The 20,126-nt window shown below is 41.8% G+C and overlaps 1 protein-coding gene across 2 annotated transcripts in view; it reads left to right on the forward strand.

The window, feature by feature from the left end:
• Window positions 1–7,928, forward strand: part of CNTN1 (contactin 1) — a 296,184-nt gene extending 288,256 nt beyond the window's left edge. For both annotated transcript variants that reach the window (XM_073619929.1, XM_073619930.1), the window contains one exon: window positions 4,348–7,928. In XM_073619929.1, the coding sequence (XP_073476030.1) occupies window positions 4,348–4,427 (80 nt within the window). In that variant the 3' untranslated portion in view covers window positions 4,428–7,928. The remainder of the gene's footprint in view (window positions 1–4,347) is intronic.
• Window positions 7,929–20,126: the final 12,198 nt, after the last annotated feature.

Below are 20,126 nucleotides of genomic sequence, written 5' to 3' on the forward strand. Positions count from 1 at the left end.
TGTGATAGGCAGTGAAGAGTGAAATCAAAAATTCACGCCCTTAGAAAGCCTGAAGGCGGTGCTTGGTTTTCGGGGTCCCGTACGCGGCTAGGCTCCCAAAAGGTCTCACACATGTGGTATCCCCGTACTCAGGAGAAGCAGCAGAATGTATTTTGGGGTGTAATTTCACATATTCCCATGGCATGTTTGAGCAATATATCATTTAGTGACAACTTTGTGCAAAAAAAAAAAAAAAATGTGTCTCTTTCCCGCAACTTGTGTCGCAATATAAAATATTCCATGGACTCGACATGCCTCTCAGCAAATAGCTTGGGGTGTCTACTTTCCAAAATGGGGTCATTTGGGGGGGTTTTGAACTGTCCTGGCATTTTATGCACAACATTTAGAAGCTTATGTCACACATCACCCACTCTTCTAACCACTTGAAGACAAAGCCCTTTCTGACACTCATTGTTTACATGAAAAAGTTATTTTTTTTTTGCAAAAAAATTACTTTGAACCCCCAAACATTATATATTTTTTTAAAGCAAATGCCCTACAGATTAAAATGGTGGGTGTTTCATTTTTTTTTTTCACACAGTATTTGCGCAGCGATTTTTCAAACGCATTTTTTTGGGGAAAAAACACACTTTTTTAAATTTTAATGCACTAAAACACACTATATTGCCCAAATGTTTGATGAAATAAAAAAGATGATCTTAGGCCGAGTACATGGATACCAAACATGACATGCTTTAAAATTGCGCACAAACGTGCAGTGGCAACAAAATAAATACATTTTTAAAAGCCTTTACAGGTTACCACTTTAGATTTACAGAGGAGGTCTACTGCAAAAATTACTGCCCTCGATCTGACCTTCGCGGCGATACCTCACATGCATGGTGCAATTGCTGTTTACGTTTGACGACAGACCGCCGCTTGCGTTCGCCTTAGCGTGAGAGCAGGGGGCGACAGGGGTGCTTTTTTTTTTTTTTTCTTTTTTCTTTATTATTTTTTTGCTTTTTTATCTTATTTTTAAACTGTTCCTTTCATTTTTTTTTTTTTTAATCATTTTTATTGTTATCTCGGGGAATGTAAATATCCCCTATGATAGCAATAGGTAGTGACAGGTACTCTTTTTTGAAAAAATTGGGGTCTATTAGACCCTAGATCTCTCCTCTGCTCTCAAAGCATCTGACAACACCAAGATCGGTGTGATAAAATGCTTCCCCAATTTCCCAATGGTGCTATTTACATCCGGCGAAATCTAAGTCATAAAATGCTCGTAGCTTCCGGTTTCTTAGGCCATAGAGATGTTTGGAGCCACTCTGGTCTCTGATCAACTCTATGGTCAGCTGGCTGAATCACCGGCTGCATTCTCAGGTTCCCTGTTGAGACAGGAGAGCCAGAGAAAAACACGGAAGACGGTGGGGGGTCGTGAATGGCGTACCCGAAGACAAAAAAATGGTTAACAATAAAGCACAGTAAACGGTAAAATTGCATACCTGAAAAGCAAACATGATAAAACATAATAACAATAAAACATTGCAGAATAGAATACAGTAAAAAAGAGCAGAACAATAGAGAGAGAGTATAGAGAGAGAGAGAACAATGAAACGACAACTATTTTTTTTTATTTTATATATTTTTATTTTTTTTTACACTTTTTTTGTAACTAACTTTTATAACGGTAACCGGTTCCAGGTTCGGGTCTTTCAAAATGTGATGGCATCTTGGGAGACCCTGTGAAAGTGTGCCTAGTCTGTGCAATGCTGTACCCTACGCTAATACTCAACTAGTGAATGGTAGCGTTCAAAACATTCACCAATGCAAAGACCAGGATTGTCAGGACAGGAGGGACAATAATAGCGGGTGTCACGCCTATATCCGCGCTTTCTGCAGACACAACATCTTTTTTGGGGGGGTTCGTTGGGTAGGGGTACTCGGGAGGACATAAAGAAAATGCCTCTCATGCAGCCGACTGCATTTGGTTGGGGATGTGAATGGGGGAAGTACGGGCGCTGCAGAAGCGGAGGGTTCCCAATTAGGATTGGCGAATGCAGCAGGAAGGGCATTATGGGCACGACGGGCCTGTGTTTGTCTTCTTCTTGGTGGCAGCGCGACACTACTTGTGCTTGCCACCTCACCAGCTTGAACTGCACTTATGGGACTCGCCACGTCACCAAGTGTTACTGCAGTGCTGGTTTGACTACGACCGGGGTGTACTAGGCCGCTGGCGCTTGCCAGTTCAATAAAAAGCTACCAAAAAAACTGTTAGCGATCGCAGGGATCAGGCCTGACTCTGCGAACGCTGCAGTTATGCGCTAAGTGTTTTGTAAGTGACAGTGATCGATCGATACTGCACTTGGGTGGGCTGGGCCGGGCGGAGGGGCAAAATGCAGCTGCTAGCAGGTATCTGGGCTGATCCCGCTAACACTGCGTTTTTGGGAACCCTAAACTGCTGGGGACGCCAGTATAGATCTGATCGGATCAGATATTGATCCGTTCAGATACTATACCACTAAGGGAGGCGTGTGCTGTGTGCGTGGGTGTTAGCGGTACTGGCGCTAATCTGACGCTGCTTGGGGCTGGTGCTTGCCAGTTCACCAAAATACTACCAAAAAAACTGTTAGCGATCGCAGGGATCAGGCCTGACTCTGCGAACGCTGCAGTTATGCGTTTAGTGTTTTGTAAGTGTCAGTGATCGATCGATACTGCACTTGGGTGGGCTGGGCTGGGCCGGGCGGAGGGGCAAAACGCAGGTGCTAGCAGGTATCTGGGCTGATCCCGCTAACACTGCGTTTTTGGGAACCCTAAACTGCTGGGGACGCTAGTATAGATCTGATCGGACCAGATATTGATCCGATCAGATACTATACCACTAAGGGAGCTGTACGGTGCGTGCGTGGGTGTTAACGCTACTGGCGCTAACCTGACGCTGCCTGGGACTGGTGCTTGCCAGTTCACCAAAATGCTACCAAAAAAACTGTTAGCGATCGCAGGGATCAGGCCTGACTCTGCGAACGCTGCAGTTATGCGTTTAGTGTTTTGTAAGTGACAGTGATCGATCGATACTGCACTTGGGTGGGCTGGGCGGAGGGGCAAAACGCAGGTGCTAGCAGGTATCTGGGCTGATCCCGCTAACACTGCGTTTTTGGGAACCCTAAACTGCTGGGGACGCTAGTATAGATCTGATCAGATCAGATATTGATCCGATCAGATACTATACCACTAAGGGAGGCGTATGCTGCGTGCGTGGGTGTTAGCGGTACTGGCGCTAATCTGACGCTGCCTGGGGCGACGCATATCACCGCTGGGCGATCAGGGGGCTAAACCTTTATTCGGTAATAAACGGCGGGTGCCCTGACACTATAAAAAATAAACAAACTAACCAGCGTCACCCGTAACAGTTATACGGTGATCAGTGGTGAAAGGGTTAACTAGGGGGCCATCAAGGGGTTAAAACATTTATTCGGTAGTATATGGGGGTCCCTGTCCCTATAAAACGCTGACGGCGAACCTAAATATTTAGGTCCCTAACTAGCGTCACCAGCGACACTAATACAGCGATCAGAAAAATGATCGCTTAGCGACATTGGTGACAGGGGGTGATCAAGGGGTTAAAACTTTATTAGGGGGGGTTTGGGGGGTATCCTAGACCTACAGGGGGCTAATACTAACTGTCCCAACACTGTAACTGTCACAAACTGACACCAATGCAGTAATCAGAAAAAAAAAAACTGCTGGTGTCAGTTTGTGACGGGGGGGTGATTGGGGGGGATCGGGGGGGCGATCGGGGGGGATCGGGGTGTTTTGTGTGCCTGGCATGTTCTACTGTGTGTGTGTAGTGTTGTGCACTCACATACCTGTTTTCTCTCCTCGGGCCGGAACGGAAATTACCGAGCCGAGGAGAGATGACATCATTTCCTTTGCTGCTGTTTAGCATACAGCAGCAAAGGAATGATTCGATTGGCCGGCGGCGATCGCGAGGGGGGGCCACGAACGGATGGCCTCCCCCTCACCTCCGATCGGACCCCCCACCCGCGGAAGGCAAATCACGTACATGTACGTGATTTTGCCTGTCCGTGCCACCTTGCCGACGTACATCGGCGTGAGGCGGTCGTCAAGTGGTTAACGTGAGAGGAAAGCATACCATGTGTATTGATTTTATCAAATATTTTAATGAAAATCATAAATGATTTTGTAAAATGTAATTGTGTCAATATTTGTGCACCTAGAAAATCCTGTTCTACTTGTACAATTTCTATAACTCACACTGGTGGATGATGCTATAATTTAGGAACATATTTTTGGTGGCTGAGGATTGTTGTTAACAAGATAATTAATATCCAGTTGTTTTCATTACAGGTGACACAGCAGGAATATTACCCAGTATTCTTGGTATACTGCTACCAACATTTGGCCTCCTATTTTACCTTGAATTCTGAATGTAGGTCTGAGTGCAGTGTACTCGCTTCTCATCTCTGGAGGATACCATCATTCTCTGACTATTGTAATAACATCTTAAGCCAAAAAAAGAAAAAAATATATAAACCTATATATACCCAACAGAGTTATTATGAACTTTAAATAGGAATTAAGGCATTCAGGAACTCCTCCGAGGAATTGTTTTCAAGGATAATAGATCATTTTTAACTTGTTCCAATATGCCTTATGAAACACTTTCGCCAATCTGTGACGGTTGCATGATCAAATGGGGCAAGTTACAGTGTTAAATTACAATAACTTAGACTGTACAGTGGAATTAAAGTCACCATCCATAGGTGATTCAACTTTAATAACAAATTGTGAAATATAATAGAGTTACAAATGTTGTATATGGTATGTGTAAGAGTAACTACATCTGTCTGTATTAACTGTTTTGTGTGCTGCATATTTTTGTTATTTTTATTCGAGCCTTGGTGAGGCCTCTGGACCGACAGTCAGATCAAAAACAGTCATTGTATTAGACAGAACTTCATGTCTTCAACAAATGAATGTAGATTCAGTATGCTGAATATGACAACTGAATATAAGAACTCTGAAATGTACACATATCACTGGGTGGTTTCAGGTGCAGGCATGGGATAAAATCCAGAGTGATCTATTTCCATTATGTGAAATTTTGCACATGCAGTTGTTTTGACACGGTGTAAATAGTGCAATAAATGGCCCACTTATGAATGTAAAGTATATTTATAGCAAATAAGCTGTGCTTAGGAAAAGTAGTAAACATTAAAATATTTCAAAGCACCAAGATATATTATAGGAAAACACATGAATCCATGTGATTAATACAATAAGATATTTTTAGGAGCATGGGAACACTGGAATGAACAGGTATCAAGGATTGACACTGAAGCATTAATATAAATTGTCTCTAACAACAGATTGGAGAATAATAACTTACATAGGTACGTACAGGAGAAACACTTTCCAATACAGTGGACATACTTCCTGCCAAAGTTGCATGTAGAAAATACACAAAAAAATTATGATGAAAGTTGATGCAATGAAAATTGGAAGTATTGTCCACAGCAGCCAATCAAGTCTGATTTATTTTTTAAAGAAAATTTTAGCCATGTTGAGTATGGTTATTCTATGGAACATCACCGTAATCAATTGCATTACTATCAATAAATATTTGAATCTGTTTGATAAATCTTTTATTTATTTCAATAAGGTTAACACAGGTGGCTCCTAAAAAGAAAGCATTTTGAAAATGTAATTATAAAGTATATAGCTATAGCAAAACACAATACATATGTTGGAAGAAATAAAAAATGCTAGCGGTGCTTTTGCAACACCCATTGCTGGCAATGGGATTCCCCAAAGCTTACATTCAAAACACTATTTCAGATGAAGCAAGCCAACCAGCTACATATAAAAAAACTATTGTAAATTTAAATTTCATGTACAGATCTGAGTTTTAATACTCTATTATGTCTTTAATGTAAAAAAAACAAAAAAAAAAAAAACTGCCCACATTGTGCCATGACTCATATTTGTGACATTTCCAAAATGAACCTGCATTGGTCATGTCTGTTAAGCCAGAACTTTTTTTTATGATTTTGTTTATCAATGTTCTCATGGACACAGGTTTAATCTTTCATGAATGAAGAAAAACATAATATCACAAAGAATAGCTGTTCATTTGGTATGGTATGGTATGGTAATTGTTAATGTGACCTTGCTTCACAATAGTTGTGTAACAGTGGATGGCGTGAAGATGTGGTTCAGCTTGTGTTACAGTGATGTATACGTTGAAACAGTAAAATAGGAGGAAACAAGTGAATGATGATAAGCACAACATGTTACTCTGAAATACATACCTCCCAACATCTTACAATATGTAAGCATTTTTGAAATTGAAGTCCTTCCCTCTCCAGATTTGTCTATTATTTAGTAATATCTATCATCTACTAAGACCTACCACCCTTTTGGGCTCATAAACCACAACTGACTCTCCAAATTAAGGACAGTTGGGAGGTATGAAATTGTTGTGTTACTGACGCTTCTGAAATTAATGAATGTGTTTGTTCTGACTTTGTCTACCTATATTTTTTTTGTATTGTTCAGTCATTATTTTAAAGTTGTGCTTTGGTATTTCAGTTCATGTGTGAATGGTAAACACAGTATTATACAACTGGGTCCAGTAATAGTGCAATGTTTCAATTTCTTTAAAAGAAATCTGAAATTGTATTCTTTTTTATTGGTAGCACAACCTAGTTAGCTGATTGGGTAGAGTTATTTTATCTTTATAGAGTTAATATCATAGAGGTCTTTATTAAACTATCAAGGATAAAGCTCAGATACTTCTGTGTACTCCTCTCTTTATTTTCTTGTATTTTTTTGTATTTCATACAAGCATTACAATATCTTAATGTGCTTTAATTCATGTAATACTTTGTTTATTAATTGGTGATTACATTAGAGCCTAAAATATGCTAAAATGCTAAAATGTGATGCATCACTGGTTTTTAAACAAACACAGAATGCAAATGGAGTTTCTTGCAAGGAGGGTTTAATTCCTTTAAGCTGCCTGGGACAAGTACATTTGTGGCTGCCCACATCCCCAGTACTAACTACTAATTTTCCAGGACTCCGTGCAAATATCTCTTGACAGTGGCAGTTTAAAGTAGTAAGAGAGAATGAAAAAGTGTTCCTCTTGTTCCTTTGAAGAACCTAAAACTGGACATTTGTGGCTTGCTACGCTGTAAGAAAGGCAAATGGAAAATATTGATATGTTATGGATACAGCTTCATAAATCTGCTGGTCATACATCTAGAACTTGGGACTTGCAGTACTGGGGTTACTTAAAAGAGTGATTCATCCTCTTCTAGCAGAACACTCAAGCACAGGCACAAGTTTTAGTTGGTATGATACTCATGCTCATTTTACTACAAATATGTACAGTCTTAAATGCTATTTTGCCAAATGCATGATGGCCTTTTTTCTATTTTTTTTTTTTTTTTTGCAATGTTCTGAGTTTTTATTTTGCAAATCCTTTAGCAAAATACTTGTTTACTACAGTAAGCTAGGCATTCAATAGTAAAAGTTTGATTTGGATATGTAACAAATTTGTGCTTTGAGCCTCATGTCAAAAACTATTTTATTTCCAATTAGCTTCAAGCAAACGTAAAATATATATATCACCTATTCAGAACTAAAGCTGTTGATTATAACAAGGTATTTTTTTTATTTAATTGCAAGACTAAAGTGACAATGCACAGTGTTGTTGTTTTTTTTTTAATTTACTTTGTCTGTTTATATTTGTTATTTCTAATTGAAATAGGCAGGGATTTTATGTTATCATTTTTTTATGAGTGACCTTGGTTCAGATTAAATATCAGTATTACTCACAATGTAACAGCTGGCTTTTAAAGTTACCAAAATGTTTTGTTTTGTTTTGTTAAAAAATCACCAAAATAAAGGCGTTTGACAAACTATGTTTTATATTTAGTAATTTTTCATACCCTGGTGCTTAGTGAGGAATTCTGGGAAAACTGCTAAATGCAGATTTGTAAAATATTATCTATGTGAATATTTTACCTGACAATGGGCTTTTAACCACTTCAGCCCCTTTAACTGGTAATTGCGTGGTCATGCAATGTTATACCCAAACAAAATTTAAGGTCCTTTTTTTTCCACAAATAGAGCTTTCTTTTGATGGTATTTGATTGCCTTTGCAATTTTTATTTTTTGAAATATATATGGAAAAAGACTGAAAAAATAAACTATATTTTCTACTTTTTGCTATAAAAAAAAATCAAACTCAATTTTAGTCATACATTTAGGCCAAAATGTATTTAGCCACATGTCTTTGGTAAAAAAAATGTCAATAAGTGTATATTTATTGTTTTGCGCAAAAGTTATAGCGTCTACAAACTAGGGTACATTTTCTGGAATTTATGCAGCTTTTAGTTTATGACTGCCTATCTCATTTCTTGAGGTGCTAAAATGGCAGGGCAGTAGAAACCCCACCCCCCACCCCAAATGACCCCATTTTCGAAAGTGGACACCCCAAGGAAATTTCTGAGAGGCACATTGACCCCATTGAATATTTTATTTTTTTGTCACAAGTGATTGAAAAATGACAAAAAAAAAAGAAAATTACACAAAGTTGTCACTAAATTATATATTTCTCACACATGCCATGGTTATATGTGTGGGACTTTTTGGGAGCCTAGCCGCGCACAGGACCCCAAAAACCAATCACCGCCTTCAGGATTTCTAAGGGCGTAAATTTTTTATTTCACTCCTCACTACCTATCACAATTTCGAAGGCCATAAAATGCCAAGATAGCACAAAACCCCCCAAATGACTCCATTTTGAAAAGTAGACACACCAAGCTATTTGCTGAGAGGCATGTTAAGTCCATGGAATATTTTATATTTTGCCACAAGTTGTGGGAAAATTACAAACTTTTTATTTTTTATTTTTACACAAAGTTGTCACTGAATTATATATTGTTCAAACATGGCATGGTTATATGTGGAATTACACCCCAAAATACATTTTGCTGCTTCTCCTGAGTATGGGGATACCACATGTGTGGGACTTTTTGGCAGTCAAACTGCGTACAGAACCCGAAAACCATTCACCACTTTCAGGCTTTCTAAGGGCGTACATTTTTGATTTCACTGCTCACTGCTCATCACAGTTTCGGAGGCCATGAAATGCCCAGATAGCACAAAACCCCCAAATGAACCCGTTTTGGAAAGTAGACACCCCAAGCTATTTGCTGAGAGGCCAAAGTCTAAAAAAAGCAGCGTTAAAAATGGTAACAAAATAGTGAGTCCAAAGTAGAAGGGAATAATATTCCAGTCACCAGCTACAGTATAGTGCATATGTATGAAAGCACTCAGCACCACATGGTAAAGTGATCTGCTTACCAGAAGGCTCAAAATACTAGGCATGTAATAGTGTATTACGATAAAACTATGGGAGACGGTGGGGGGGGGACGTTCCCTCCCACTGCTTGTAAAAGCAGTCTAGAAAACTAATTAGCCACTAGTATTGCTTTTACATGAACGCCAACCACTGGTTGAAAAGAATGATACAAAGATGAACCTGCAGGCATCATTCTGGTATAACCACTCAAAGTCCAGCAACATACCAGTATGCTGCTGGTCCTTGTTGAGCATATATTGTAATGTTCTTTTTTTCATGCAGCCTGTGGGCTGAACGAAAAAAAAGAGATTGATGCCCACCATTAGAATACCACCCTTCATCCACCCACTTCTAATGATGGGCATACATGCACCATTTTTGTTTTAACTGTGGTGGTGAAATCACCTCCTACAGTGCTGGAGTTGCTGATTTACATATGATGAGAGCAAACGCTGTTGCTGTCAAGATAAATAAATCAGTGCTGCAGCTGAATGGTGTACCTGCTAAGCAAATGATGGTTAACAATAAAACAAAGTAACATTACAGTATAACAGTAAGACATACCATACTTGCAAAGCAAATACAATAAAACATAGTAAAACTAAAACATTTTTTAATCTGTGCCTAAAAAATATATGCCGAAGCATTGGGGCAATCCACCCCTAATGTTAGGAGCAAATCGCTCCTCCACCCCTGCCCCCATGCTTCGGCATATACTGTATGCTCTTTTTTTTAACTGTGGTGGGGAAATCACCTCCTACAGAGCTGGAGACATGGCTTTACATATCGTGGGAGCAAACGCTATTGCTGTCAGAATAAATAAACCAGTGCTGCAGCTGAATGGCGTACCTGCTAAACAAATGAGCTGGTGGCTATATGTGATTCGATGATTGGATCTTTTGCGGTTTACCTGCAGTATTTGGAGAGTGACACCCTGGCCTCCTGTGATTAATGATTACATGCTCATTTATCAATACCTTCTGGTAAGCAGATTGGATTCACTTGGGTGTGGTGTGCTTTTCCATACACACTGAAGTTGGTGAATGGTCCTTCATATTTTCTATCTCTTCACTGAAAGAACTGTCCTATGAATTCAAGCGCTGCATTTTGGACTTTTATTTTTATTGTTTGATGATCAAAAAACTGTGCTGGCTGCTTTCAATTATCAATGACATTATAGTTAGTGCAGATATCCACCTACCCCTTTTTTTTAATAAAATTAAAACATTACAGTTCCAGACTTTAATTCTGTTATGTCCACGCTGGCAGATCGCACATACTACTCGTCGCATAGACCGCGTACCTGTACCCCCCTGCACTGAACACTACTCTCCTAGCGCAATCCATCGCTTCCATACAATTCGTTGACGTTTGGCGACTAATGCACCCTACGGATCGAGAATATACCTTTTTTTTTCGCCCTCACATAACACTTTTTCTCGCATAGATTACTTTTTTGCCTCCCCTGCTCTAATCTCCACAATGAGTGCCCCAAACATACAGAATATCAGACCACAGCCCTATTGCTGTACACATAACTCAAGCTAAACTCTCATCTTCCTCTCCTACCTGGCGCTTCCCTTCGTACCTGGCAGATAGTGAAGACTTCCGTCATACACTATAAGAAGCCTGGGAGGAATACATATCCACCAACGGAGCTCACATCTCTGACCCGAACCTTTTTTGGGAAGCTGGCAAAGCCTTTTTGCGGGGTAAAATCATCTCTTATACCGCCCAATTTAAAAAACGGACCAGACAACAATACAGTCCAGCGAAGCTTTACGCTTGGCTCATGAGCGGCTAACACTAAACAGTTCACTAGATAACATACAAGAATGGAGACAGGCTAAACGTACTTTTGACCTTTGGGCAGAACAACATGAAGCAGCCAAAACATCATACTCTACGCTACATTTCCACAGGTTTGGTAACAAGGCGGGCAGGATGCTGGCTAAATTATGTTCGGGACCTAGACATCCTACTCGCATCTCTACCCTGAGAAATGAGGCAGGCTCTCTGGTTACCTCACCTGCTGAGATCAGTAAACTACTTGCAGAGTATTACACTAATTTATATAAAGCTGACCCAAGCGACCAACCTACAGCAGAAGCTCTGCTGGCCAAAATACGTCTGCCCAAACTCGAAAATACACAATTAGAGGCACTCAATGCCCCTATTACCGCAGCTGACATCCGACTCATGATTAAATCCATGGCCTCGGCCAAAGCCCCAGGACCCGACTGCTACACGGCAGAATTTTACAAACTGACAAACGACTTTGTCCCCGATACCCTGAAACACGTATTCGCAGCCATGTGGGACGGAGGGCCCTATCTTCCCACAGGGACACAGGCTCACATCAAACTAATCTCCAAGAAAGGCAAGGATCCCCTATCACCAGGATCATACCGTCTGATTTCTTTGATTAACGTGGATGTAAAAATCCTGTCTAAAATAATTGCATCACGCTTGGCTCTCCTACTTCCATCTCTATTACACCCAGCCCAATGGCTTTGTTTCAGGGCGATCTGCTACCCTAAACATTCGCAAGGTTTAATGGCTCTAGAATACGCTAAAACCCACCCCGACCAAGACATTGCCATTATGTCCCTCGACGCGGAAAAAGCCTTTGACAACATCAGTTTCTCATGGCTTTTTCAAGTGATGGAACAATTCGGCTTTTCGGGTCAAATTATGCGATTTTTACTGCAAATGTATGCCTCCCCAACGGTGCGTCTTGTCACCCCTGACTTTGTCTCCGACACAATCCCCCTAGCAAAGGGAATGAGACAGGGCTGCCCTTGTCCCCATTGTTGTTCAACTTAGCGATTGAACCCCTATCTAGAATACTCAACTCGGATAATGGGATCAGTGGCATCACCTTAGGCAACCAAACTTTTCGCTCCGCCCTGTTTGCAGACGACATACTCTTATTCTCTACCAATCCCATATCAGACTTTGACAGACTCAAACAACTCTTTACAGACTTAGGACTTTGCTCGGGATTCCGCATTAATTATGACAAAAGTGAGGTCCTAGCACTACACCCACACCTTTCCACTAAATGGAGACATCTATCTCCGCTCACCATGGCCACTCAACATATCACGTACTTGGGTATTCAAATAGGATGTGAACCATCTTCTCTGTATTTACTTAATTATCCCCCATTAATAACCAAAATTGTAAAGGAGCTGGAGGCTTGGGGGGCCCTTCCTCTCTCGCTTTTTGGGAGATGTCACCTTTTTAATATGGTGTCTTTTGCACACCTGCTTTATCCAATGCAGACCATACCTCTCCTACTGAGACACTCTGATGTTTAAAAAATCCAGAAAGCCTTAACTGCTTTTATATGGTCTCGCAAGAAACCCCGCATAGCGCTGCAAAAATGATGTCTCCCAAAGAGCGAGGGCGGGGCAGGACTACCCAATATGCGTTTCTATAACCTAGCATGTATACTTAGGCAGGGCCTAGATTGGTTAACTGGAGGATCTAAATATTCCAACTTCACACTTGAAGACGCTATGGCCTACCCCTATGACCTTTCAGCCACCCTTCATTCCAATCCTAATACTCTGCCTCCTCACCTCAAATACAGTGTACTTCTCAGGGATACAATCATTGCCTGGAGAGAGGTCAGAAAATTACTCAAACTGCCATCCAACATCTCTCGCTACCTGAAAATCCAAGGCAACCCTATGTTCCTCCCATCCACTCTACATAAAACTTTTGGTCAATGGAAACTCAGGGGACTTACCAATGTAACATCCATCTACTACAACAAACCGGGCGAGTTTAAACCCTTTCAAACCTTGATGCGGGAATTCTCACTACCACCAACTCACTTTTTTTTTTATCATCAACTCACCGATTATTTGAAGTCTTGCTGTGGGTCTGAGTCTGATCCTCTTGAAACATCCTGCATCAACACTTTTATTAAAAGCAATAATTATTCCATCTCTAATATATATTCATGCCTCATACAACACCAAACACGGAAGTATTGTCTCAAACCTTTTCAAAAATGGTCTCACTTACTGGGTGATAACGGTTTGCCAGAAAAAATCCTTGAGGGTTAAAGACATATCCGCAAGCTTATCACTTCTGAAACATGGAGGGAGACGCAATTTAAAATTATTCACAGAGCCTACTTCCCATTTTGCTTCAACAAAGCGGACCCAACTCAAGCGCAATGTCCCTGGTGTGCCTTCCCTCGCCCCACCCTGCTCCATCGTCTCTGGGACTGTACTAAGATCACCACTTACTGGAACGCAGTGATAGCCTACATCAACAAAATCCATAAAACACAGCTAACTAAGGACTGTCTCTTATGCTTGTTCAGTATACCACCATCATCCTCATCAGCGATGGACTCACAAAATATTCCACAATGGGCTCATTTGTGTCTCCTAGTTGCCCGTAGAACTATTATGTCTCACTGGATCTCAGCAACACCACCTACTTTGTCGGTGGTAAAAAAAGCCTTGACCTCACTCTTCTATTTGGAGAGACTAGATACCATCACACTGAACTTTCGTTCTATCTCACGCTTTTTTAAGAGATGGAGAAGGTACATGGAAGCCATGTTCACTCAACAAATAATGCTAGATATAATGCACCCATTCCGGTTCACGGATTGGTACCTAAGGAGGGATCTCACCAATTCCCTTGGCAACCTCAAAATACCTCCCACTTCTGACCCATCCATCTTTAAGCCGCCGTAAGATGTCCACAAGCCCATACTGCTACTTTCCTTTACTCATTCTCGGTAGTACTAGTTAGTTTTGCTGTTTTACCTAGACCAATGTATCTCATCTCTAGCTAGTTATTTCCAAACGCTGCCTCCACTCCTGAAGGTACTAAGGTGTAAAGTTTCAATCTCTCAAGCACTGTTTTGCTCAATAATGATGATAAGATGGTAAATGTGAATTTTTTTTTTTTTGCACTTTTATATAAACTGTAAACGTTCCAGATTAGGGTCTCTCAAAATGTGATACACAGGGTCTCGAAAGATGGGATGGTTAAGTGTGCCCTAGGACTGTGCAATTCTGTACCCTACGTGAATACTCCACTAGTGTGTGGTAGCGTTCGAAACATTCACCAATGCAAAGACCAGGTTGGTCAGGACAGGAGGGACAATAAAAGCGGGTGTCACGCCTAAATCCGCACTTTCTACAGACAAGACATCTTCTTTGAGGATTTCTTTGGTTAGGGGTACATACAGAAAATGCCTCTCATGCAGCCGGCTCACTGCATTTGGATTGGGAAGTTGGGCCACAGCACCGTCTGGAAACAGAAGGGCTGTGATGATCTCTTCCTGGAATTTAAGGAAGGATCCAGTTCGTCTTGAAGCTTTGTATAGCACATAAGCATTCAGCAGAGCCAAATTGGAATAAATATACAGACACTTTTTTTATACCAGCGTCTGGCCTTATGGGCAGTTAGGTGTGGCGCCAACAACTGGTCGTTGAAGTCCACCCCTCCCATATTAAGGTTATATTCATGGACACCGAGGGGTTTCTCCACAACACCAGTTGCCGTTTGAATTTAGACCACCATGTCAGTGTGAAGGGAGGACAAAACTAAAACATTCTTATTATCCCTCCACTTCACAGTGAGCAAATTATTACACTTCAAGCAGGCTCTCTCCCCCAGCCTAAGACGGGAATCTACAAGCCACTGGGGTAAGCCCCGGCGATTAGATCGCACGGTTCCACGTGTGTCAATTCCATGATCAAACAAGTGACTAAAAAGTGGCACGCTTGTTTAATAATTGTCCACATACAAGTGGTACCCCTTTCCGAATAAGGGTGACACCAGGTCCCACACATAATCAGGGACTCATCAACGAAGACAACTTGATCGGGAGTAAACAAGGCTGCAAACTGCTGGTTGAAGTGGTTTACGAGGGGCCGAATTTTGTAGAACTTTGTAGAGCCGATCGTATTCAGGGTCACCCCGAGGATGACAGAGTTCATTGCCATTGAAATGCATGAACCGCAAGATCTGCTCGTATTGTGTCTTGGTCACGGAGGCAGAGAACACGGGCATATGGTGAATTGGGTCAGTGGACAGTGGACCAATATGACCACAACTCACTTTTTTTAGTTATACGCATGAGGAGGGGTAGGCCCAGGAAGGTCTTAAATTCGGAGAACATAATAGGTCTCCAATCTCTGGCAAGAGTCAACTGGGGATTATCGGCGATGAATTAACCAGCATAAAAATTGCTTTGGTCCACTATAGATGTATAGAGATCTTCCGTGAAAAACAGCAAATAAAAATCAACTGACATAAAATCAACTGTTTCCACCTGAATTCCAGGTTGGCCAGTGAATGGGGAAGTACAGGTCCTGCAGAAGTGGTGGGCTCCCAATTCGGACTGGCAAATGCAGCAGGAAGGGCACTATGGGCTTGACGGGCCTGTCTTTGTCTAATTGGTGGCTGCGGGACACTAGTTGTGCTAGCCACCTCACCAGCTTCAATTGCACTTATGGGACTCGCCACGTCATTACGTGTTACTGCAGTGCTGGATGTATGACCAGGATGTACTAGGCCGCTGGTGCTTGCCAGTTCACCAGAAGGATGAGTGGCACTAGTGCTGGCTCTCTGCTCCATTCAAGAGCCCTGCGGTTCTTGCACCTCAACAGCAGAATGGGGTCGGGTATGCCTGACGTTGGCAGGGACCACTACTCCGTCGTCAGAGCTATCTGTCAGGGTGAGTTCCTCTTCACTCTCTTCTGTCATACTCAGAAACGTGTAGGCCTCTTCACTAGTGTACCTTCGATTGAACACTTTGGCCTCTAAATTTATTGGTACACTAGTGAGACTCAAAGGAAAAAAGAGCACCTGACTGTTAGCGACTGCTTCAAACGTTACCAAAAAAACTGTTAGCGTTTGTAGGGATCAGGCCTGACTCTGCAAATGCTGCAGTTATGTGTTTAGTGTTTTGTAAGTGACAGTGATCGATTGATACTGCGCTTGGGTGGGCTGGGCTAAACACAGGTGCTAGCAGGTATCTTGGCTGATCCCGCTAACGCTGCGTTTTTGGGAACCCTAAACTATTGGGAACACTAATATTGTTCTGATCAGATCAAAGATATTGATCCGTTCAGACACTTTACTACTAAGGGAGGTGTATGGTATGTGCGTGGGTGTTAGCGCTACTGGCACTAATCTGACGCTGCCTGTGGTGACGCAGACCCTGACTGACACTAAAACCTGATGTCACCCGCTGGGTGATTAGGGGGTTAAACCTTTATTAGGTAATATATGGTGGGTGCCCTGACGCTATAAAAAAATAACTAGCTAACCAGCGTCACCTGTAACACTAATACGGTGATCACTGATGACGGGGTGATCAAGGGGTTAAACATTTATTAGGGGGTTTAGGGAGTCCCTAGATCTATCTGGGGCTAATACTAAGTACCCTAACGCTGATTGGTGTCACAAATGACACCAGTACTGTGATCAAAGAAAAATATGAAAACTGCACTGGGTGACACAGTGACAGGGAGTGAAGGGGTTAACTCGGGGGGGGCGATCAGGGGGTGAAATGTGTGCCTATATGTACTGTGTCAATGTAGTGTTGGTGCAACTGACGTTTGGATGTCCTCTCTAATCTCTTTGGAATGGAAAAGAGTTCCACGAGGGGAGATGACATCACTTCCCCTGCCTGTGTTTACACTTACACAGGCAGGGGAGGATTTCATTCATCAGGACCAATCAGCAGGTCCAGGCCAGAAATCATTGGCCTGGGCCTGGAGACTGATCAGTTTGTAAACTAATCTGATCGTCGCGGCCGCCTAGGGGGCACATAAGGTAACGCCGCTTCACCCACCCGTGCCATTCTGCAGCAGTGAAACTGCGGCGGCTGGTCGGGAAGCCGTTAAAGTGAAACTAAACTCATGTTCTAAAATATCAAGTACACCATGACTCTGTTTTCTTTTATTTCTCTTTAATGTAAAAAAAAAACTGCCTCTCCTACCATTGTTTTCAGGCTTCTTTTTTGTCCTCTGCTACTAGTGTAAAACAAGCAATGTTCGCTCTATATGTACTACAATTCCCATAGCACTGAATGTGTCTGCATGTAGATGTGTAGTCCATCTGGGGGGTAAGCAGGAAAGACTTGCTACGTTCATATACACAAGGGGGCATATGGAGAACAAACATGGCCATCCTAGAACAGAAAATGTGGGAACAACAATAAAGAGCTTGCAATAAGAGAGATAAAACAAAGGACAAGAGAGATAGAAATGTATTTTATTTTATAAAAAAAATGTGAGTTTAGTGTCAATTTAACTCTGCTTAGCCAATCTTGCAATTCACACAACATAACAAAAATGGGCCGCACTGCATAGCTGAGATAGCTGCATAGCTGAGATTATGACAGCATTGTTTCCTGTCTGAGCTTTGTCACTTGCGTACTCATTGGAAGTTAAACATTGGAACTTTCCAGCATTTTGTAATCATAGCTGCTAATTTTTACCCCTTTTTTTTTAATCAGGGAGATGTTTATGGAGAAATCAACAAACTAAACAAAGAACAGCAAAGTTCCTGAGGGTCTATAGATAATAGCACATAATGCCAGAGATTAACGACATATAACTTTCATAACATCAAGGTGCACAGAATCATACAATGACCCTGCTTTACGCACAGCACATCTGGATTGCAGACAATGGTTATTCCCCTGTCGTGAAAATAGCAGTGTCCCCGAGTGTCCCACTAGGGGAGACACGGGTATTAAGGGGATTTTTATGTGCCTGATGGAAGTGGTATACAAAAAAAAAATCAATAGATATTTAAACTATGAATAATAAATATTCTAGCTTTTAGGTGGTTGTTAAGCCACTTCTGTAAAATGCTCCTATCCCCTCTGTATTATAACAATAAGTTACCCTGTATTATCTGTACTGATAACACAGCATCTTCCTGTGATCAGTTGCCTCCTCTCTCCTGTCCTCTATCTAGCTGACAGTTCAAGTCAGCTTTAACCACTTCAGCTCCAGAAGATTTCACCCTCTTCCTGACCAGAGCATTTGTTGCATTTTGGCACTGGTATTTGCACGGTCATGCAATGCTGTACCTAAACGAAATTTATGTCCTTTTTTTCCCACAAATAGAGATTTCTTTTGGTGGTATTTGATCACAACTGGGATTTTTATTGTTTGCAATATAAACGAAAAAATACTGTAAATTTTCAAGAAAAATTATATTTTCTACTTTTGTTATAAAAAATATCCAATAAACCCATTTTTTTGGTGGCCACTCAAGTCCTCTTCCACTCCTCTTTGACAACATCACAGAGCTGGTGGATGTTAGAGACCTTGTGCTCCTCCACCTTCCGTTTGAGGATGTCCCACAGATGCTCAATAGGGTTTAGGTCTGGAGACATGCCTGGCCAGTCCATCACCTTTACCCTCAGCTTCTTTAGCAAGGCAGTGGTCATCTTGGAGGTGTGTTTGGGGTCGTTATCTTGTTGGAATACTGCCCTGCAGCCCAGTCCCTGAAGGGAGGGGATAATGCTTTGCTTCAGTATGTCACAGTACATGTTGGCATTCATGGTTCCCACAATGAACTGTAGCTCCCCAGCGCCGGCAGCACTTATGCAGCCCTAGACCATCACACTCCCACCACCATGCTTGACTGTAGGCAGAGCACACTTGTCTTTGTACTCCTCACCTGGTTATCGCCACACACGCTTGACACCATCTGAATCAAATAAGTTTATCTTGGTCTCATCAGACCACAGGACATGGTTCCAGTAATCCATGTCCTTAGTCTGCTCGTCTTCAGCAAACTGTTTGCGGGCCTTCTTGTGCATCATCTTTAGAAGAGGCCTCCTTCTGGGACGACAGCCATGCAGACCAATTTGATGCAGTGTGCAGCGTATGGTCTGAGCACTGACAGGCTGACCCCCCCACCACGTCAACCTCTGCAACAATGCTGGCAGCACTCATACGTCTATTTCCCAAAGACAACCTCTGGATATGACGCTGAGCATGTGCGCTCAACTTCTTTGGTCGACCATGATGAGGCCTGTTCTGAGTGAAAACTGTCCTGTTAAACCGCTGTATGGTCTTAGCCACTGTGCTGCAGCTCAGTTTCAGGGTCTTGACAATCTTCTTATAGCCTAGGCCATCGTTCTGTAGAGCAACAATTCTTTTACCAAATGTGTGAGACTTTTTGAGTGCCTAGCCGCATACGGGTGCCAAAAACCAATTACCACCTTCGGGATTTCAAAGGGCGTAAATTGCTCATTTCACTTCCTCACTACCTATCAAGGTTTAGAGGCCCTGAAATGCCAAGATAGCACAAATACCCTGCAAATGACCCCTTTTTGGAAAGTAGACACCCAAGCTATTTGCTGAGAGGCATGTTGAATCCATGAAATATTTTATGTTTTGTCACAAGTTTCTGGAAAATTACAAATTTCCTTATTTTTTTTTTTTACACAAAGTTGTTATTAAATGATAGTCTGCCTACTGAGGAAGCCTATCATGTGACGACACACATTTAGGGGAGAAATAGATTTCAGTGACGTGCATCAGAGTCTCACCTAGTGAGGTGGTGAGCCGAATTGGTTATTATATATAAAATTTTATATAACATTTTTTTCCTTTTCTTTTTTTATGTTCCAAAAAGTTGGGGCAACAAATGAGATCTGCAAAATACTCACGATGTCTCTTAGCAAATACCTTGGGGTGTCTACTTTCCAAATATGGGTCATTGGGGGGGGGGGGGTGTGTTA

Source organism: Aquarana catesbeiana, linkage group LG03 (assembly GCF_042186555.1).
Source record: "Aquarana catesbeiana isolate 2022-GZ linkage group LG03, ASM4218655v1, whole genome shotgun sequence".
Taxonomy (NCBI): domain Eukaryota; kingdom Metazoa; phylum Chordata; class Amphibia; order Anura; family Ranidae; genus Aquarana; species Aquarana catesbeiana.